At 40.5% G+C, this 17357-nt stretch overlaps 1 protein-coding gene across 2 annotated transcripts in view; it reads left to right on the top strand.

Annotated features, from left to right (window-relative positions):
- The window catches only part of TTC39B (tetratricopeptide repeat domain 39B), a 77691-nt gene that overhangs the window by 39739 nt on the left and 20595 nt on the right, over positions 1–17357 (top strand). For both annotated transcript variants that reach the window (XM_059873529.1, XM_059873530.1), the window contains 3 exons: positions 12974–13078; positions 14337–14468; positions 16299–16375. In XM_059873529.1, coding sequence (XP_059729512.1) covers positions 12974–13078; positions 14337–14468; positions 16299–16375 — 314 coding nt within the window. The remainder of the gene's footprint in view (positions 1–12973; positions 13079–14336; positions 14469–16298; positions 16376–17357) is intronic.

The following is a 17357-nucleotide window of genomic DNA, read 5'->3' on the forward strand; positions in this document are numbered from 1 at the left end:
TGATATTTATTTAAGTTTATGAAAGTAAATGCCTCTAAAATACTTTGCTTCTGATTAAGCTTCACTAAATGTTAAGGGTCACTTGTTTGCTAAAGTATTTATGTTCTGGGAAAATTATCTCTTAATTGTAATGCATCTTGTTTTCTTGATACTTGTACTCAAAGTAGAATTTTTTCCATATTCCCTGCATTTTTAGAAGACCTTATTTTTCCTCCTTTAGTTTGTGTCAGATTTGCATTTTAATATGATTATCTTAAAACAGTTATTAGTAGTTTCACTTTTTTGTGGTCTTTCTTACTTAAAATTTTGCTTTATTCCAAGTAATCATTACAAACATTTTCAGTAACTGTAGTGAGACTTCCTTTGATAAGAACAGCTGAACAAAAACAAATTTGCTGGCAATTCAATGTTATTTGAATTGTCAGGTAAGGCTGATTATTTTAGCTGTGTTGTAAAAAGAGCCAACAAAATGTTTTAGAAGTTTAAGAACTAAATTCTTCAATCCCTATTTATGCTAAGTGTTGCTTGAACATTTGAGTCTAGCTAATGTTAATAAGGTGATGCGGGACTGAGTCCTAAATATTTAATATAAAAGGTGGAAAGCATTGGTAGATTACAGGTAATTTTTTTTCTGCAGTTCTCACATTACTAGCTCTTGAATCCCCTTCCAAGAGAAGAGTTGGTAAATCACTGCACCTGGGGTGATTGTTAAAAGCTTACTAAATCTTCAGCAAATACAAAGACAGCCACAAATACCAAGTTAATGTTTATCTTTAGCTTTATAATGGCTTTTCAGGAATACTCTTATACTAAGCCCTGATGCTGAGAGATAGATGTCATTGCCTAACTCATTACTCGTGTTTACATAAGTCAGTGTGCTAGTATTTAAAAGTTTTCCTTTGTTTTAGGCTAGTAGTTATGCTCCCTTTTTGTATTAATCTGTAGAGCGGGGGAAAAAGAAAAGGAATTTAAGCTGTAAGCTGTTTTGACATTTTAAATTAATAATGTTCTTGTTCTGTGTTCATCTTGAGGACTGTTATCCTAATAAGTGAGTATTCCAATATGTCTGGGGGTTTTCAGGTTGTATTGTTATGCTTTGTTTTTGTTGTGGTTTCAAGTACTTTGTTCAAAGAACCTTCTTAAAGTTGCTAATAATTAACTTGCCTATGGATAGGCCCACTGAGTTGGAATAATTTCATTAGTTTAGTACCAAGCTCAAGGTACACAAACTATTGCTGGAATTGACAACATCTCCTCTTTTTTCCTAGAAGAAGTTTGAAATAGTAGTGAGAGGAAAACCTAAAAAACAATATATGTTGGGGGAAAAAGTATCCCTGAAGTGTCAGAACTGTAACGCAGCAGCATTTTATTCTGCTTGTAATGTAACATTATTATCTTGGTGTAACATTCAGTGTAGCACATTTTTCTGTTCGGTCTATTTCATTTTGAAGTGAATGAGATTGTACTGGTTTTGGCTGGGGTAGCATTAACTTTCTTCACAGTGGCTAGTATGGGGCTGTGTTTTGGGTTTGTGCTGAACATGGAATTGATAATACAGAGATGCTTTTGAAACTGGTGAGCAGGGCTTACACACAGCCAAGGCCTTTTCTGCTTTCTGTAATGCCACATTGGTGAGGAGGCTGGGAATGCGTAGGAGGTGCTGGGAGTCACATAAAAGGAACAGCCAGCATGTATTTCAGAGGTCCAGGTCCTGCCTGATCAACCTGGTCTCTTTTTATGATCAGGTGAACCAGTTGGTGGATGCAGGAAAGGCTGTGGATGTTGTCTACCATGACTTCAGCAGGGCCTTTGACACCATCTCCCACAGCCCTGTCCTGGAAAAGCTGGCAGCCCACGGCTTGGACAGGAGCACCCTTCACTGGGTTCAGAGCTGGCTGATGCCAGTGAGGCCCAGAGAGTGGAGGGGAATGGAGATGCATCCAGCTGGTGGCTGCTCACGCGTGGTGTCCCCCAGGGATCAGTGTTGGGCCCAGTACTGCTAAATATCTTTATTGATGGTCTGGATGAGGAGATGAAGTATGTCTGCAGTAAATTCACAGATCCCTCCAAATTGGGAGCAAGTATCAATGAGCTGTAGGGAGGGTAGGAGGGCTCTGCAGAGGGACCTGGACAGGCTGGATCATTGGGCTGAGTTGCAGCAAAAGGAGGTTTAAGAAGGTCAAGTACCAGGTCCTGCACTTTAGCCTCAACTGCCAGTGCCCCATGCAGCACTACAGGCTGGGGCAGAGGGGCTGGACAGTGACCAGGCAGAAATGGACCTCAGAAATGGACTGACAGCAGCTGAACATGATTCAGCTCTGCCCGGCTGGCCAAGAAGGCCAATGGCATCCTGGCCTGTATCAGCAACAGTGTGACCAGCAGGTCCAGGGCAGAGATTGTCCCCCTGTATTCGGCACTGGTGAGGACACACCTCGAGTGCTGTGTCCAGTGCTGGCACCCTCAATTTAGGAAGAATGATGAGATGCTGGAGTGTGTTAGGAGAAGGACAGTGGAGCTGATGAAAGGTTTGGAGCACAAATGTTGTCAGGTGTGGCTAGGGAGCTGGGATTGTTTAACTTGAAAAAGGGGAGGCTCAGGAGTGACCTTATCATTCTCTACAACTGCCTGAAAGGAGGCTGTAGCCAGGTGGGGATCAGTCTCTTTTCACAGGCAACCAGTGACACGACAAGAGGACATAGTCTTAAGCTACATGAGGGGAGGTCCAGGCTGGTCATTAGGAAAAATTTCTTCACAGAAAGAATGACTCTGCGTTGGAGTGGGCTACCAAGAAGGTGGAGGAGTCACCACCCTTGAAGGTGTTTCAGAATCGAGACTGGGTGTGGCTTTTAGTGCCATGGCCTAGCTGACACAGTGGTGTTTGGTCATAGATTGGACTTGATCTCAAAGGCCTTTTCCAACCTAGTTAATTCTATGTGATTTTGTGGTTCAGGTGACCCAAATTGACCAAAGGGATATTCCAGACCATATGACATCATGCTCTGTATATAAAGTGGGGGGAAGAAGGGGAGGACATTCAGAGTGACAGTATTTCTTTCCATGTCACCGTTATGTGTGATGGGGCCCTACTTTCCTGCAACACCTGCCTTCCCCTGGGAAGCAGTGAGTTGTTTCCTTGTTTTGCTTTGCTTGTTTGTACAGTTTTTGTTTTCCCAATTGAATTCCCTTTATCTCAACTCACAAGTTTTCTAGCTTTTACCCTTCCAATTCCTTCCCACCAGCGTGAGAGTAAGTGAGCAGCTGCATGGGGCTTGGCTGTCAGCTGGGGTTAAACCACATGAATCTCTTTTGGTGCCCAGTGGGGCACAGAGGGTTGAGATCAGGAGATATCTGACTAGAGTGTGGTAAAATAAAATTGTTATAAACATTCATTGTATTGGTTTAATAGTTGCTGGTTACAGTATGGATTTATTTGATCTCATACTTGTGGTATTTTGTCTGTATTATAGAAATAATTCCTTACTTGCAGTACATGTTCTGTATGGTGTATTTTATGCAACAGGCTTATCATGTGATGATGTTGCTGGTCACTAATCTGGTGTGTCCGTATTCAAGATTGCAGGCACCTTTGTGCTTTGGGAGTCACCTACTGGGAGCAATTTATTAATTACATCTTTGTTTTATTTGGTTCGTCAGAGGAACAGCCTATGAAGGAGACACCTTCCTATATCTTTTTCTCCTCCTTTTTTTTCCTTCCTTGTCTTCCAGGCTGGTAGTCAAGATTTTAAAGATTTTTGAATATCCTTTGGCTGCTCTTGAAACCAGCCTTGGTTTTTTTGCTAGGAGCCAGCGTGTTGTTGCATATGGTTCAGGTCTTGTTTAAGGTCAGACTAATAACATGAGATCTGCCCAAAAGCTCAGAATAGCAGGGTGTTTGGTGTTGAATGGGCCAGTTCCTAGGACAGTGAGTACCTTCAGTGTGCTTGAGCCTTTACTCCTGAACAAATGCAGAATCCAGAAGAACTAGCAAAATACTGAAAAAAGTTGTTCTGTCACGATGTTCAACACTGCTTAGTACCCGCAGGAGGAAAAGAAGGTCTCTAAATATGACAGTGAGACGATAACAGGCCCTGCAGCTGCTCCAGCCACTTGAAAGACACTGTGACTGCACCACTCCCACTGACTGTGGCAATGCCACTGAAACCACTGAAGCAGAGAATCAGCATGGGCTGGTGTCAGTGGAACCTGCACAGAAGGAGGAGGAATGTGCATGAAAATCGCCCAGTCAAAATGCTTTAGCGAAAAACAGTCAGTGACAAGGAGAGTGAAGATGATGTAGCAGAACCATCACAAGTGTGATTTTTCAGAGCCATTATCAAGACCATCACAGGAACCAGAAGAGGAGACAGAAGAAACATGACTTTTTCCCTATCCCTGGCTGAGCTATGGGAGACACAAAAAGATTTCAGCACTCATCCATGAGTGTATTACTGCCTGGCTAGTGTGCTGGTGGGACAATGGAGCCAACAATGTGGAATGAGAGGGTAAGGAGCCAGGCTGAGATTACTTGCTAAGGACCCAGACTCTGACAAAGCAATGGGGAAAAGGACAAGTCTTTAGTCTCTGGAGGTTATTCTTATCAAGTATGAGGGGTAAAGGTATCCCCATAAAGATGATATTCCATGTAATTTAGGAAGATGGACTGCAGTAGAGAAAGTGACTCAGTACCTAAGGGAATTAGCTGTTCAAGAAATGAAGTATTTTGATGTGGACAATGCCCAGGTCCCCACAGAACCAGACAAAATCTTGCGTCAATTACTCATGTTGCAGAAATTTCTATGGAGTGCAGCAAGGGCACATGAAACCCCTTGACAGCAGTAATTTGGAAAGATGATGTACCACCAACAGCAACTGATGCAATTTGGCAGCTCGGGTAATATGAAGACAGTATTCCTTCCTCTATCATAGCATCTGTGGAGAAGTTAACCGATGAGCTGATTCAGGAGCTCCAGCAATTCAGAGGGAATATGTCATACTCCCCATCTGTGTGAGCCTGTATTTCAGTAACTGACAGCAGGTATTCTCTTCCTTCAAGAGAGAGGATATAGAAGGTACACACCATGGGGTACCCTACAGTTTTGCCTGCAGGAGATGATACAAGGAAGTGGGATGGATGGGAATACCTTGATTGTAGATGAACTGGTGCGGGCATTGCAGGGAAAAACAACCATAACTCAAAGTTGTTGCTCCAGTCTCCAGTGAACAGTTTTTCAGGCAGATTGAAAGGTCCGATCATACTACTGACTGTATGGATGTAAGATTGACCAAAGGCCCTGGCCTTTGCGGGGTCTGATCCAGCTAGCTCTGGACCCCCAGGCCTTCACAATCTCACAAGGGCAAAAGTGAAAGACTGGAGATTCTCTTTCTCCTCAGGATGAACGTCCCATGTTTATTGTGGAACAACTCCAGGAGGTCCCTGAGAGAGAAAAAGAGATTGAGATTGATTGATTGTTGTGGAAGATTTTAAACGCAGGGGTAGGGGGGCAGAGCAGAGGGGCCACAGCCAATGGGATACAAGTGATGGGAGGGGAGAGGGGAGGAATAACCTAGGGAGAGACCACCGCCACAGAGGCTTTGGGGGAGAGGGGGAAAATGGAACAAACCATGTGATACAAACATAATATTCAGCGCAAAATACCAAACCCAGTGACAAACAACAACTACATAACTATTTAATGCAATACATATGGAGAAGTTCAAGTCCATTTCTGCAAGATATTAGTGGGGAACATTGTAACCAGTATTGGAGGGGCTCTGCTTCCACCTAGGGGGAGAAGAGAAATAACTAGGTTAATTGGACTGTGTGGGTTTGATGGCCTGATACAGGAGCCCCACAGGAGTACAAGGCTTACCAGTAGACACTGGTGCTCAATGTCGTCAAGCTGCATAGGGATGGAATCAATTTGGATTTCTGGGGTGTAGGGAGGGATCCAAACCACAGACTGTATTCAAAACTGAGGCTAGACTGACTGGCATGAGTGGCAGAAATACCCTGTCTTGACAGGAGCAGAGGCTCCCTTCATCCTTGGCATAGACTCTCAGGAAAGGGTATGTCAGGGATTCAAAATGCTGTTGATGGGCTTTTGGTATACCTGCCCTGTAGACTGAGGAACTTTCAGACATCCCTGTTTTTCTGGGGCTGAAGAACAGCAGGTGCTAGTTGCCACCACAACTAGAAGCAGTGTCCCACAATCTACACTCTGTAATTCCCATTTATAAACTAATTTGTCACCTAGAGAGCCAAGGAGTGGTCAGCAATACTTGCTTACCTTTAACAGCCCTGTATTGCCAGTATGAAAGTCCAGTGGAGAGTGGAGGCTGACATTAAACTGTGGCTTGAATGAAGTTGTACCACCTCTGAGTCCTGGTGTACTGGATATATTAGAACTTCCATATGAGCTGGAGTCAAAGGAAGCCATGTGGTGCCACAATTGATACTGCTATTGTGTTTTTGTCAGTCCCTTTGGGAGTAGAGTGCAGGCCACAGTTTACTTTTGTTTGGAGCTGTGTCCACAGTACCTGGAATCTACTGCCAGTCAGAAGGAAACCGTATCATCTGCCACAGACTGATGAAGACTGGAAGATGGTGAAGCTCTGGAACACCTGCCGTGTGTTTGTGATACCATTTTGTGAGAAAGTACAGCAGAAGAAATTTTTGAGAAAAGGAAGCAAGTAATCCAGTCCTTTTAAAAGCTGGTTTTGCCATAAAACAGAATAAGGTAAAGGGACCTACCTACTACAGAGATCCAGCTTTTAGGAATCAAATGTCAAGATGGACATTGTCAGATCCCAGTGGTATTTATTAAGATAACAGTGATGTCTCCAGCAACTAGCAAGAAAAAGAAACAAGACTTTTTAGGTGTTGATTTTGTAGAATGCACATTCCAACTTGAAGTCTGATTGTAGCCCTCTCTATCAAGTGACCTGGAAGAAAAATTATTTAAAATAGCCCTCTGAGCAGCAACAAGCCATTGAACAAATCAAGTAGGAAATAGTTCATGCTGTAGCCCTTTGGCCAGTCTGAACAGGGCCGGTCTAAACATTTGTAAAAAATATGCTTTTTATTGTAGCTGGAGAGAATGGACCTACCTGGAGCCTTTGGCAGAAAGCACCAGGGGAGTTTTAAAGGTGACCTCTAGGTTTTTGGAGCTGACCGTACAGAGGATCTGAAGCCTACTATACTCTAACTGAAAAGGAGATACTGGCAGCTTTCAGGGATGATTGGTACTGACACACAGCTTCTGGCACCACAGTTACCTGCATTGAGTTGGATGCTCAAAGGGAGTAAAGGAGTTGCATTGATCACATAAAGAGTTTGGATAGGAAACCCTTGTCATCCAGGAAACTTAGAATTTATCATGGACTGGCCAGAAGGCAAAGATTTTTGGAATGTTACCAGGCTTGTGCTGAAGAGGCCCCAGTATATTGTAAACTCCCGGAAACTGAGAAGCAATATGCCTTGTTTACTGATGAATCCTTCTGTCTTGTGGGAAAGCAGCTGTATGGAGTCCCCAATGACAAGTCACAGAAATTGCTGTGGGAGAACATGAATTGAGTAAATAAGCAGAGTTGAAAGCTGTTATAAATGATCCGCGAGAAAGCCAAATTAATAATAATAGCGAAAGAGGTCCTTGATAGCCGCAGTCAAAGAGACAGCATCGAGCCCGGGATTGGTGCTGGGTGAACACTGATTCAACCTCTATTGCATTGGATCCCCTCTGTTCACAAATGCCGTCCTTGTTGGGGCTGGTTTATACGCTTTTTTCTGCCTGAGGCAGAGGTGCACCTATTCTTTTGTTACTCTGCATATGCATAAAGTCTCTTTTCTCTGTGCAGGGCTGGACAATGCTGTTTCTGGGAGGTGGTGTTGATGTTGAGTTATGGGAATCAGGTATTCAGATGAATGTTCCTGACTGAAGGTACTTATCAAGTGTTCATCGCTCTTGGGTGTTCTCCAGATAGTCCTGGGAAAGACCCATCTCCACACCAACCATGTCCTTTTGCTTGCTTATTAGGCTTTCTTTCCTTACTGCCATCTGGAGTTTCGCAATTTCAGTGTGGCAGTCTGTCTCCAGAGTGTCAGGAGATATTGGATTTTTGTTACATCCATAATTTTATTTACAACTTTATTTCATATATATTTCATATAAGCATGAATTATCTCATACCACATACTACGAAAGCCATCCAGCTGGCCTTAGACGTTGCTGAAGGAGAGAAATGGCAAATGCTTTTTTTTTTTTTACCTCTGTACTGATTCATGGGTGATGGCCCTATAGGGGTGGTGGCAGTAGTGGAAACAGAATAACTGGCAGCACAGGGGTAAACCCATCTGGGCTGCTAAGTTGTGGCAAAACATTGCTGCCTGGTTGGAAAGGTGTTTTGGTTTGAAAAGACAGGTGTCTGCTAAGGAAGGCAGGAGCCTCTCTTGAAATGGAAAATGTAAACCCCCTCCTTCTGAATTTTTATTATTTTGATATTAAGGGGCTCTCAGGCAAAGATATGGGAGTAGGAATAACAGTTCTTTATTAGGAAAATTAAAAAAACACAAAAGTAAAAATGCAGTAATATAAAACAACACTGACAGAGTCAGAATACAAACTGACACCCTGTTGGTCAGGGTGTTGGTAGCAATCTCATTAAGTGGCGGCTGCAGTCCTCCTGGAGTGACAGATGTGGTCCTGTTGAAACAATGATCCTGTAGGAGGGTGTAGGTTTCCTCTGAAGTTCCAGTGGCAGTGTAGATGGGCCTGGTCTTCCTGTGGGAATCCAGTGGGAAGAGGCTGCCTGTGGTATTCCAAATCTCAGATTATATCAGGTAGGAGTACTTGGCTCCTCCCCCTGCGCAGAGCATCTCCCAGTGGGAGATTATGTAATTTTATCAGTCATGCAATGACACTCAATGGCCCATTAACAGAAGATATCTTCCTGGAGGAAAGATGGATTGTGGAAAAGATAAAGAAAACTGCCCCACCTGTTTTTAACAAGTGGCCCAATTAACAGAAGATAGCTGCCCCACTTCTAACAGCTGGCAATAGAATACACACCCCCGGCCACATCTTGTATTTGCAACTTAAGACAAAAGGCTATTTCCAAAGGTGAAGGACAAAGCTAGAGACTTCATGGATTCAACAAAAATTTTTTTTTGTGGACATTTTATGAACATTTGACAACATCCACAGACTAGGGGAATGATGTCTGCCTGTATATCTATCAAAACAGATAGGTAGGGAAGGTGATGGGGTATTGGGAAGTGTGACACTTGGTGTGACATGAAGGGTATGGAATAAGGGGTGGATAAGTGTTAGTTTTGTCTGGGTAGAGTTAACCTTCTTCACAGTGGCTGGTATGGGACTGTGTTTTGGATTTGTGCTGAACGTAGGGTTGATAGTATGGAGATATTTTTGTTATTGCTGATCAGGGCTTACCCATAGCCAAGGCCTTTTCTGCTTTTCATGTAGTCACACTGGCAAGGAGACTGCATGTATGTGGGAGATTGGGAAGAGACACAGCAGGGGCAGGTGACCCAAACTGGGCCCCAAAGGGATATTCTATACCATATGACATCATGCTCAGTATATAAAGTTGGGGAAAGAAGGAGGAAGGGTGTACATTTGTAGTCATGGTGTTTGTCTTCTCAAGTCACTGTTATCTGTGATAGGGCCCCCTGCTATCCTGGAGATGTCTAAATACCTGCCTGCCTATGGAAAGCTCTGAATTAATTCCTTGTTTTGCTTTGCTTGTGTGTGTAGCTTTTGCTTTCCCTGTTAAACTGTCTTTATCTCAGCCCATGAATTTTCTAGCTTTTACCCTTCCAGTTCTCTCCCTGATCCCACTGCTGGGGGAGTGAGTAAGCTGCTGCATGGGGCTTGACTGTCAGCTGGGTTAAACCATGACACCGGGTGTAAAATCCATAGTAATATCTCTAGATGTAAAATCCATAATATCACTGCTCTTACATCTGCTCTAGGGTAAATTAAAGAATATTTTCATCTAATGTGCAAAAATGTATTAATTTCTGTCAATCCCAGGAAAACTATGTGGAGATAGGGGAAAAAATAAGGTAAAGGAAAACAACATGAGTCGGAAAGAGAGTGTGAGTCAGCATTACTGACTGAACTGTTTGCCAGTCTGGTAATTGCAGTAGAAATTGGTTTGTAATGATTTGGGAGTAGGAGAGGAAATATGCTTATTCTGAGCCTCTGCATAGAAATGCCAGCAAAGATAACCAAGTTGCTTCTGAGTCAGTGTGCTCCTTTCTTCTGACTATTCTGCTATCAAGTTATGAATCTGAGTTGAAACAAATCCTTCTGGTTATATTCTTCTGCTGCAGGATGTAGGAAAACATTAGAAAATCTATGTGAAGAGTAATGGAACAGGAATGAGGAATTTTCTGGTAGAGAATATGATTCACTTACCAGAAATAACAGTTTTAGAAAACTAGCTTCCCAAGTTTTATGTCTGAAGTGGCAGAGTAACTTCATAAGCATGCTCGATGCAGGGAACATTAAATACATTATCTTAAGGAATACTGTTTGCATTGTTTGCAGACTTTGGTCACATATAGGTAGCATCAGGAGAACTAGTCTGTAATAGAGGGAAAAAATATGATAACCAGGTGCTGGAGAGATATGCTACTTACCCATTTAATTGGGAAAATACAGTTTTGTCATGGTGTCCTTTGTGCAAGGACTCTGGTTTATGGGATCAGTTGGCAAATACTGATATATCCTGTGGTGATGCTCGAGCTGGTGGTGTGATGGGATTTGGGAGCCTGATAGCAAACCATCCACACCTGCAGCTAAAATGCTGTCATGTCCATGGGTGTGTTAAAGAAAGACTGGATTTTCTGTCCAGTGGAAGTTCCATCAGTTTCTGATTGCAGAGTTGGAAGTGTGCAGATTTACAACATACAAGTAGAGAAAACATATTTCTGTTCACTAAGATGAGGTTTAGTAAAGCAGTTGAAAACAAAACCTAGATCTTGGTAATTGCCTTTGGAGAAGTGCTACAGTGGTGGAGTACTGTGATATTATTTCTCTGCTGATGCTTCTTATGTGATAAGCATAGTGTTTTGAGGCTGAACGCCAGTACTTTGAAACTTAGTGTTTAAGGCAGTCATCAGTTGTTAAATTACCTGTAGTTACCAGTGGTCTGCCTTTCTTCACATTGTTTTATGAACTGTATGGTTATACATGTCTTGCTTGCCATTCTCTTCTCTCTCTTGACTTCAGATCACTGTTCGTATTCTCCATGGTCTGTGAAGCAGAAAATTGCCTCACATGGGGTTTTTCTGTTCCCATAGTTGACAGAACTCTTAACTCTTGGCCCACCGCAAAGTTAGTAACCGTGCCTGCAAGGACGAGAGGACCAAAAGGGCCATTTGTCTGCTGTAATTTTGAAGATTCCACACACTTTAGTACTGACCCTGGCATTTGTTTGGGAAGAGACCTGGAACAGGCCACTGCTTCAGTGCTAGTCACAAAAAAATTGTAGTGTGCAAGTATGAAAAAATAAAAACTCATTCTTGGTGTCTAGTAGATATGAACTTCAGTTACTGATATGGTGGTAGTTTTTTTTTTATTTTGCCACTAAAGACAACTAGTGTCAATTTAAAGGAAGGAAAAATTCCCTCACCCACTCTCCTCCCACCAGTTTTTTTTAATCTTCTTGAAAAACTTTCGGAAGCAACTAGCCCCTTCTTCCTGGCAGGAAAGGCAGAGCAAACGGATTGAGTAATCTAAATAGGCATGGACCAAGTGAAAGAGTTTCATTAGACACAAATGTGAAAAGAAGATATAAAAGCGTGGGAATACACAGGGGGTAGGGATGATGTGTTATTAAGGGACTAAGTCAGGTCCTTGCTTGTGTACTAGGAAAAAAAATCAGCCTTTAAATCTAGTTAAAAAACAGTTATTTGGAATGTTTTTGCTAGCAGATGGTATTCCTGGAACTAGTTAATAAAATAGAATGGTTTAAAAAATTTTGATCTTTATAAGCAAAAATTGTGGTCTTTATAAGCCATTTTAACACTGTTCTTTGAAGGGCAAAAAAGCCCCCTGTCCAGTCATATTTTCATGTCTACCCTACTCTTTGTTTGTTTTGTGTGTGTGTTACTGTTAGATTTGGAGCAGCTGTGCTCCTCTGTTGTTCTCTTCTTAAATTCCTCCTTTAGAGTTCTTCACTTCTGGTCAGTACTTAAATATTTATCTCATTGACATGATCTGTTGCTTACCACTGCTTAACCGTACTTGGAGAAAGCCCATTATCTAGTTTAAACCTGTTGTTTTAAAGCTGTAGAGAGATTATCTTTTCCAGATCCATCTGTGCACATTGATGGCTGTGTAGCTTCTAGCTGTATGTTACTGTCATGATTGTCAGTTTGTCCCAGGTTTGGCCCACAGAATAATTTGTGGGTGCTCTTGAGTATTTCAGGCAGAACTGGCCAAAGGATGGGTTTGTTGAGATGGCTTCTGCTTAAGCAACTGCAAGTGCTTTTACTTGAAGTGAATTAGGACGAACAAAAGCTGTTGGCATAGCTATAGGTCTCTGACAGGACTGTTTGTCCTGTATACCTGTTTGCTGAATGAGTGTCTGTTAATTGCTTTTTTTGATGAAAATATTATCTTGTGACCTCTTTTGAGAGTCTGATATGAATAGAGAGTCTGAAACAGCATTTGTACTGATGGGAAAGATTGAGAGCTTGGACACAATGATAAATTTTGAGAATTTCTCTGGTAAGATAAGGAACACAAAGCTATAAACATTGCTTAAATAAGCAGAGGGTGCACCTGTGTTACACAGATAAAGTGTTAAGCATATGCTTTGGTTTTGAAAAATTAAATTTTGAAAACAAAATCACTACAAAAGACCTTCTGCGTTACATAAGAAAAAGAAATTTTTAAATTTTTTGTTTATGTTTACAGTTTGAATAAACTGAGAATCTGTTTTTTAGGGCATCCAAGATGGATCTCAAGTGTGCTCTGGAAGAATGTTCAATGGCACTGAACTTATTTCTAAACAATAAGTTCTCTGAAGCGCTGGAACTACTTCGTCCATGGTGAGATTCAGTTATTTCCTGAAGCTGTTGTAAACAGACAGAGTTTAGTACCTGAAGATTAATTTAAAGTGTCTGAAGATAGTAATTTTAATTTATTATCTTTTTTCCAAAAGCTTTATCCATATTTGTGGTTTTTTAAATTTTTTTTTGGCTCATTAAAACAATCTCAAAAACTGTGTATGAAGCACTGAACTGTTATGTTAGAGTTGATCGCTCAAACTGTCTTTCCTCACGCAGAGGGAAGAGGCTGGGGAGCAAGACCTTATTCAATGCATCTTTGATCAAATAATTTGTACAAGGAAACTGCTTTTGACAATACAGAAAAGCTGGAACAAAGCTCCAGAATAGTCTTTTGGTTATGTTTTATATTATGTTTGAGTCTGGTGCTAATCTTTAAGCTTTTCTTTTTATGTTCTGACTATTTTCCTTGTTCCTCTGTTGCCTTTCCTCCACTGAGAAGAAAAGCATGGCAGTGCAGATGTAGGGAATTAAAGAATATGGAGAAGTTCGCAGGTGAAACCTGTCTTATCTGTGACTTCATGGGGAGGCAGTCTCAGTGGCTGATCTTCAGGAGTAGGATGTGAATCCCATCCATTTTTCTCTTGTCTGTGTCTGAAAGGAGCAGGTGGTATCGAGGGAAGTGTTGGCAAGAGGGATATGTAGCTCATGTTAATAGACTGGAGTAATGTTCTCTCTCTTTAGTTTGGTGCTAGTAAGAGTGGAATAAGAGTGATGTGTTGGTGATGTGTTGTATGAACAAGCTCAAGGACAGCTTTAAATGAAACATCAAAAGGATGACACAGCTATCAAGTGTTTGCTTTTAGTGCTCTGGAGAGCTCATGTGAGGAAGGTAGTAGGCCAGGGATATTATCTCTTAGAATTAGCTGTAGTTAAGCTCATTGGAAGATGATATTACTGTTGAAATAATAGGATCTTTCTTGCTCCAAGGTCAGGGAGAATAAAACTCAGGACAGATTATTTTGAAGTCTCACTCTGAAGTTTATTATCCTTTTCTAATACAAACTCACGAGATGTGAGCTCTCTCTAACAAGTTGAGAAAGTGAGCTAAAATGGTGTCTGTTCAAGGCTATTTAAGTCCCAATTATTCAATAAACAGTTATAGGTTGTATTCTCAGATCTGTTACTTTCCTGCTTAATTCTTCTGTCTTTTCACAAATTAATACAAGTGCCTCTGCATTTAATTTTGTTTTGCAATGTAAAGTGTTGCTTAAATGCACAAGATTGATGCCTTCCCTAGGTCCAAAGATAGTATGTACCACGCACTTGGATACAGCACTATTTTAGTTATGCAAGCTGCAATGACCTTTGAACAACAGGATATACAAATGGGAATTTCTACAATGAAGGATGCTTTGCAAACCTGCCAAAGGTAAGCCCAAGTAATCCCAACTGTTATGAGATACTAAATCCAAAAAGTCGCATTTGTGAAATACCCCAGTTCTCTGTACATTTTTAAAACAGACTCTTGTCTGTATGAGAGTGGTCTAAATTTGTAAAGGTGGAGTAAGTCCCACTATACAATTATTACTGGTAAGGATATTTTTCTACATGGTGTTGTGGCAACAACAGGCTTGTCCTGTGATCGTATTAATAGCCACTACAGTTAGTTAAATGGTTGTTTCACTGTGTAGACCTACACATAAACTGACATTTTTGAACTCTCTGAGACAGTGACAGTTGTGACTTTTTGTTTTTCCAAAAGTTTAAAGGCCTATATTTTGAATTTTCCCCTCTTAGCATGAAAATAGTCTTCTTTAAAATGTTGTTTCCAAAGGTTGAACCAATAGTCTAATACAATAAAGCTTGTACTAAGGTTTCTGCTGAAAACCAAGTAAGATTTTTTTGTTGTTGTTACAATTGTGTTTAGCTTACCTTAAAATTAACGATTTTAAGAGTAATTTCTGTTGCTCACATCAGAAATCATATGGACTGAATATTTTGCTTCTGGTCTTTCTTTGAACAGCAAAAAAAAAAAAAAAAACCCTTAGAAAATGGGTTGGGAAATCTAAAGTTTAAACAAACCTCTGATAAAAATAGAAATTATTTGTGCTTGGCTGGTTCTTCATCATATTGGTTAGTCTGTATTTTATCACAATGATCTCCCAAAAAATGACTGCCAAATATTAGTTTAGACATTTAACATCATTGTCTTAGCCATGGCAAAAAAGAAAAGAAATGAAAAAACATTAGATGCTCTCTGAAGAAGAGAAGGGGTCAGCAGTTTCTGCATCTTTTTTGGGTGTGCTATCACTTTGCAGTTTCATCTGAACTATGTTTTTTAGTGTCTCTGAAGATTAGATGTCCCTCTAGTCCAGACAGCTGCAGTACAGGATGTCATCTCTGCAGCATGTAAAATTTAATTCATGAGAACTCTGGTCTAGTCTGTTGCAAAACTTGTAAAAATGCAAGAGAAAGGCAATTAAATGTTCAAAGTTGAAGAATTACCATAACGACATGTACTTTAATTGACTCTTTTCTTGTATACATTATGTTAATCTGTATCCTCATAATATTCTTCTCAGGATCCCACAATTGTCAATGTGTAGTATAAACAAAAATAATAAGCTAATGCTTAGTATTTATAATCAGTGACTCCCTGGCTTACAGAGTGCGTTCATTTTCTGAATATAGAATTGTTTCTCAAGCTTCTTCATAAAGCTGAGTTGTTTGTAATTTTTTGTCAAAAATTAGTTTTTGGAATTAAAACATGTGCAGTTGAGATCTCTTGGAAGTAAAGTGTGTGATTGTTTTGGCATTTTATCTGGCATAAACCGCCATAAAATACTGAAGCATTTTTGTTGAAAACAGAGCTCCTTTTCATTTTTTTATTCTAATTCTGAATGCAAGTTTAAGAAACAGAAAAAAGCAATTCATAAAACTTTGAAGTTGAACTTGAAGTGTCTTGCCCAGCATCAGAGACACCTCTGTAGCTGGTGAGTGGCAGTAGGGTTGAAGCTGTTGTACATTTAACACAGATTAATTTAAGTTACAAGCACGCATTTAATATTGGATAGGCTCTTTATGCTAGAGGCCTACAAGTCTTTAGACTACTGAAAGAACTGAAACTGTTGACAAATGAGATCATTTTGCTAAGAATCTCTGTAAATTTTGGTTGGAAATTTTTAATAATTCCAGTTATTAAATTCAGGTTTGTGTTGAAATATGTGGCTTTCTTTTCTTCCATGCACAACCTATTTAGATTCAGGAAAAGAAGCACAGTGGTGGAATCCTTGTCCAATCTAGTTTCTAAACAGTCAGTGGATCAGTTGAGTGAAGGTAAGTAGTTAAATAATACAGTTAAAATTAAAAAGTGAAAAAACCTCAAAACTACCCCTACCAATGTGTACAAATATGCTTAACTTTGTGACTTTACTAGTGTCTTACAGTAATAAACATACAAACCACGTATATAATCTTTTCTAATTTGAATGCAAAGCTTCAGTGGAGAATTCAGGCTAATTTTTTTTTGTCTCTGAGCATGCATGAATTAAGAAAGGAATGCCTTTCACAACACATTATGGGACTGAAGGGAAATTTCCTTTTTTTTTTGATTTAAGAGAGCTCCCAAAAGTTTAAGAACCATTGATGTGGAGGAGTACGTCCTTGTCATTAGTTGCATTGGAATCTGAATATATTAACAAGTTTTATGCTTGTCTGTTTTGCCTTAAGGTGTTTTGGGAAATGGTATCAGTACATTGTTCATGGCTCTGAAAATGCTGATCTCCTATTTCTGATTCAGGCAGAGTCAAGTATGCATTTTTTTCTAACCTGGCACAAGAATCCTCTTTAATACTTGGACACATCAAACTCACCACGTATGCACTGTACATAAAGCAGCCTTGTGCATGTGGCTGGTCTTGCAGCATGGGTGCGGAGCAACTTGTGTCATGTGTGCTAAATCAAATGTACTTTAGTGGTGCATGAAGACAGAAAGTCTGCCTGGGGCTTTCAGTTTGTTAAGCATGACTTGGTGAAAACCTGTTCATAATGTCTCAGTGGATGTAGGAAAAGCCTGAACCTCCGTGAGGGTTACTATTCATTTACAGAAATTTCTTGTAAGACATGGAAGGAGGCCTGAAAGACTGAGTTGCTGTGGGCTGTTAAGCTTAGAATCAATGAAAAGTGTAGGAGACCATCTACCAGAATGTCAAGTAGCTTTTGCCATAGACTGAGGTCAGATCTGACAATGTTTTGTCTAAGAAGGGAAATAGAAAAATTCTGTTGGGATTTGCGTATTACAGCTATTACTCAGTAGTTA

Source organism: Haemorhous mexicanus, chromosome Z (genome assembly GCF_027477595.1).
Source record: "Haemorhous mexicanus isolate bHaeMex1 chromosome Z, bHaeMex1.pri, whole genome shotgun sequence".
Classification (NCBI taxonomy): Eukaryota; Metazoa; Chordata; class Aves; order Passeriformes; family Fringillidae; genus Haemorhous; species Haemorhous mexicanus.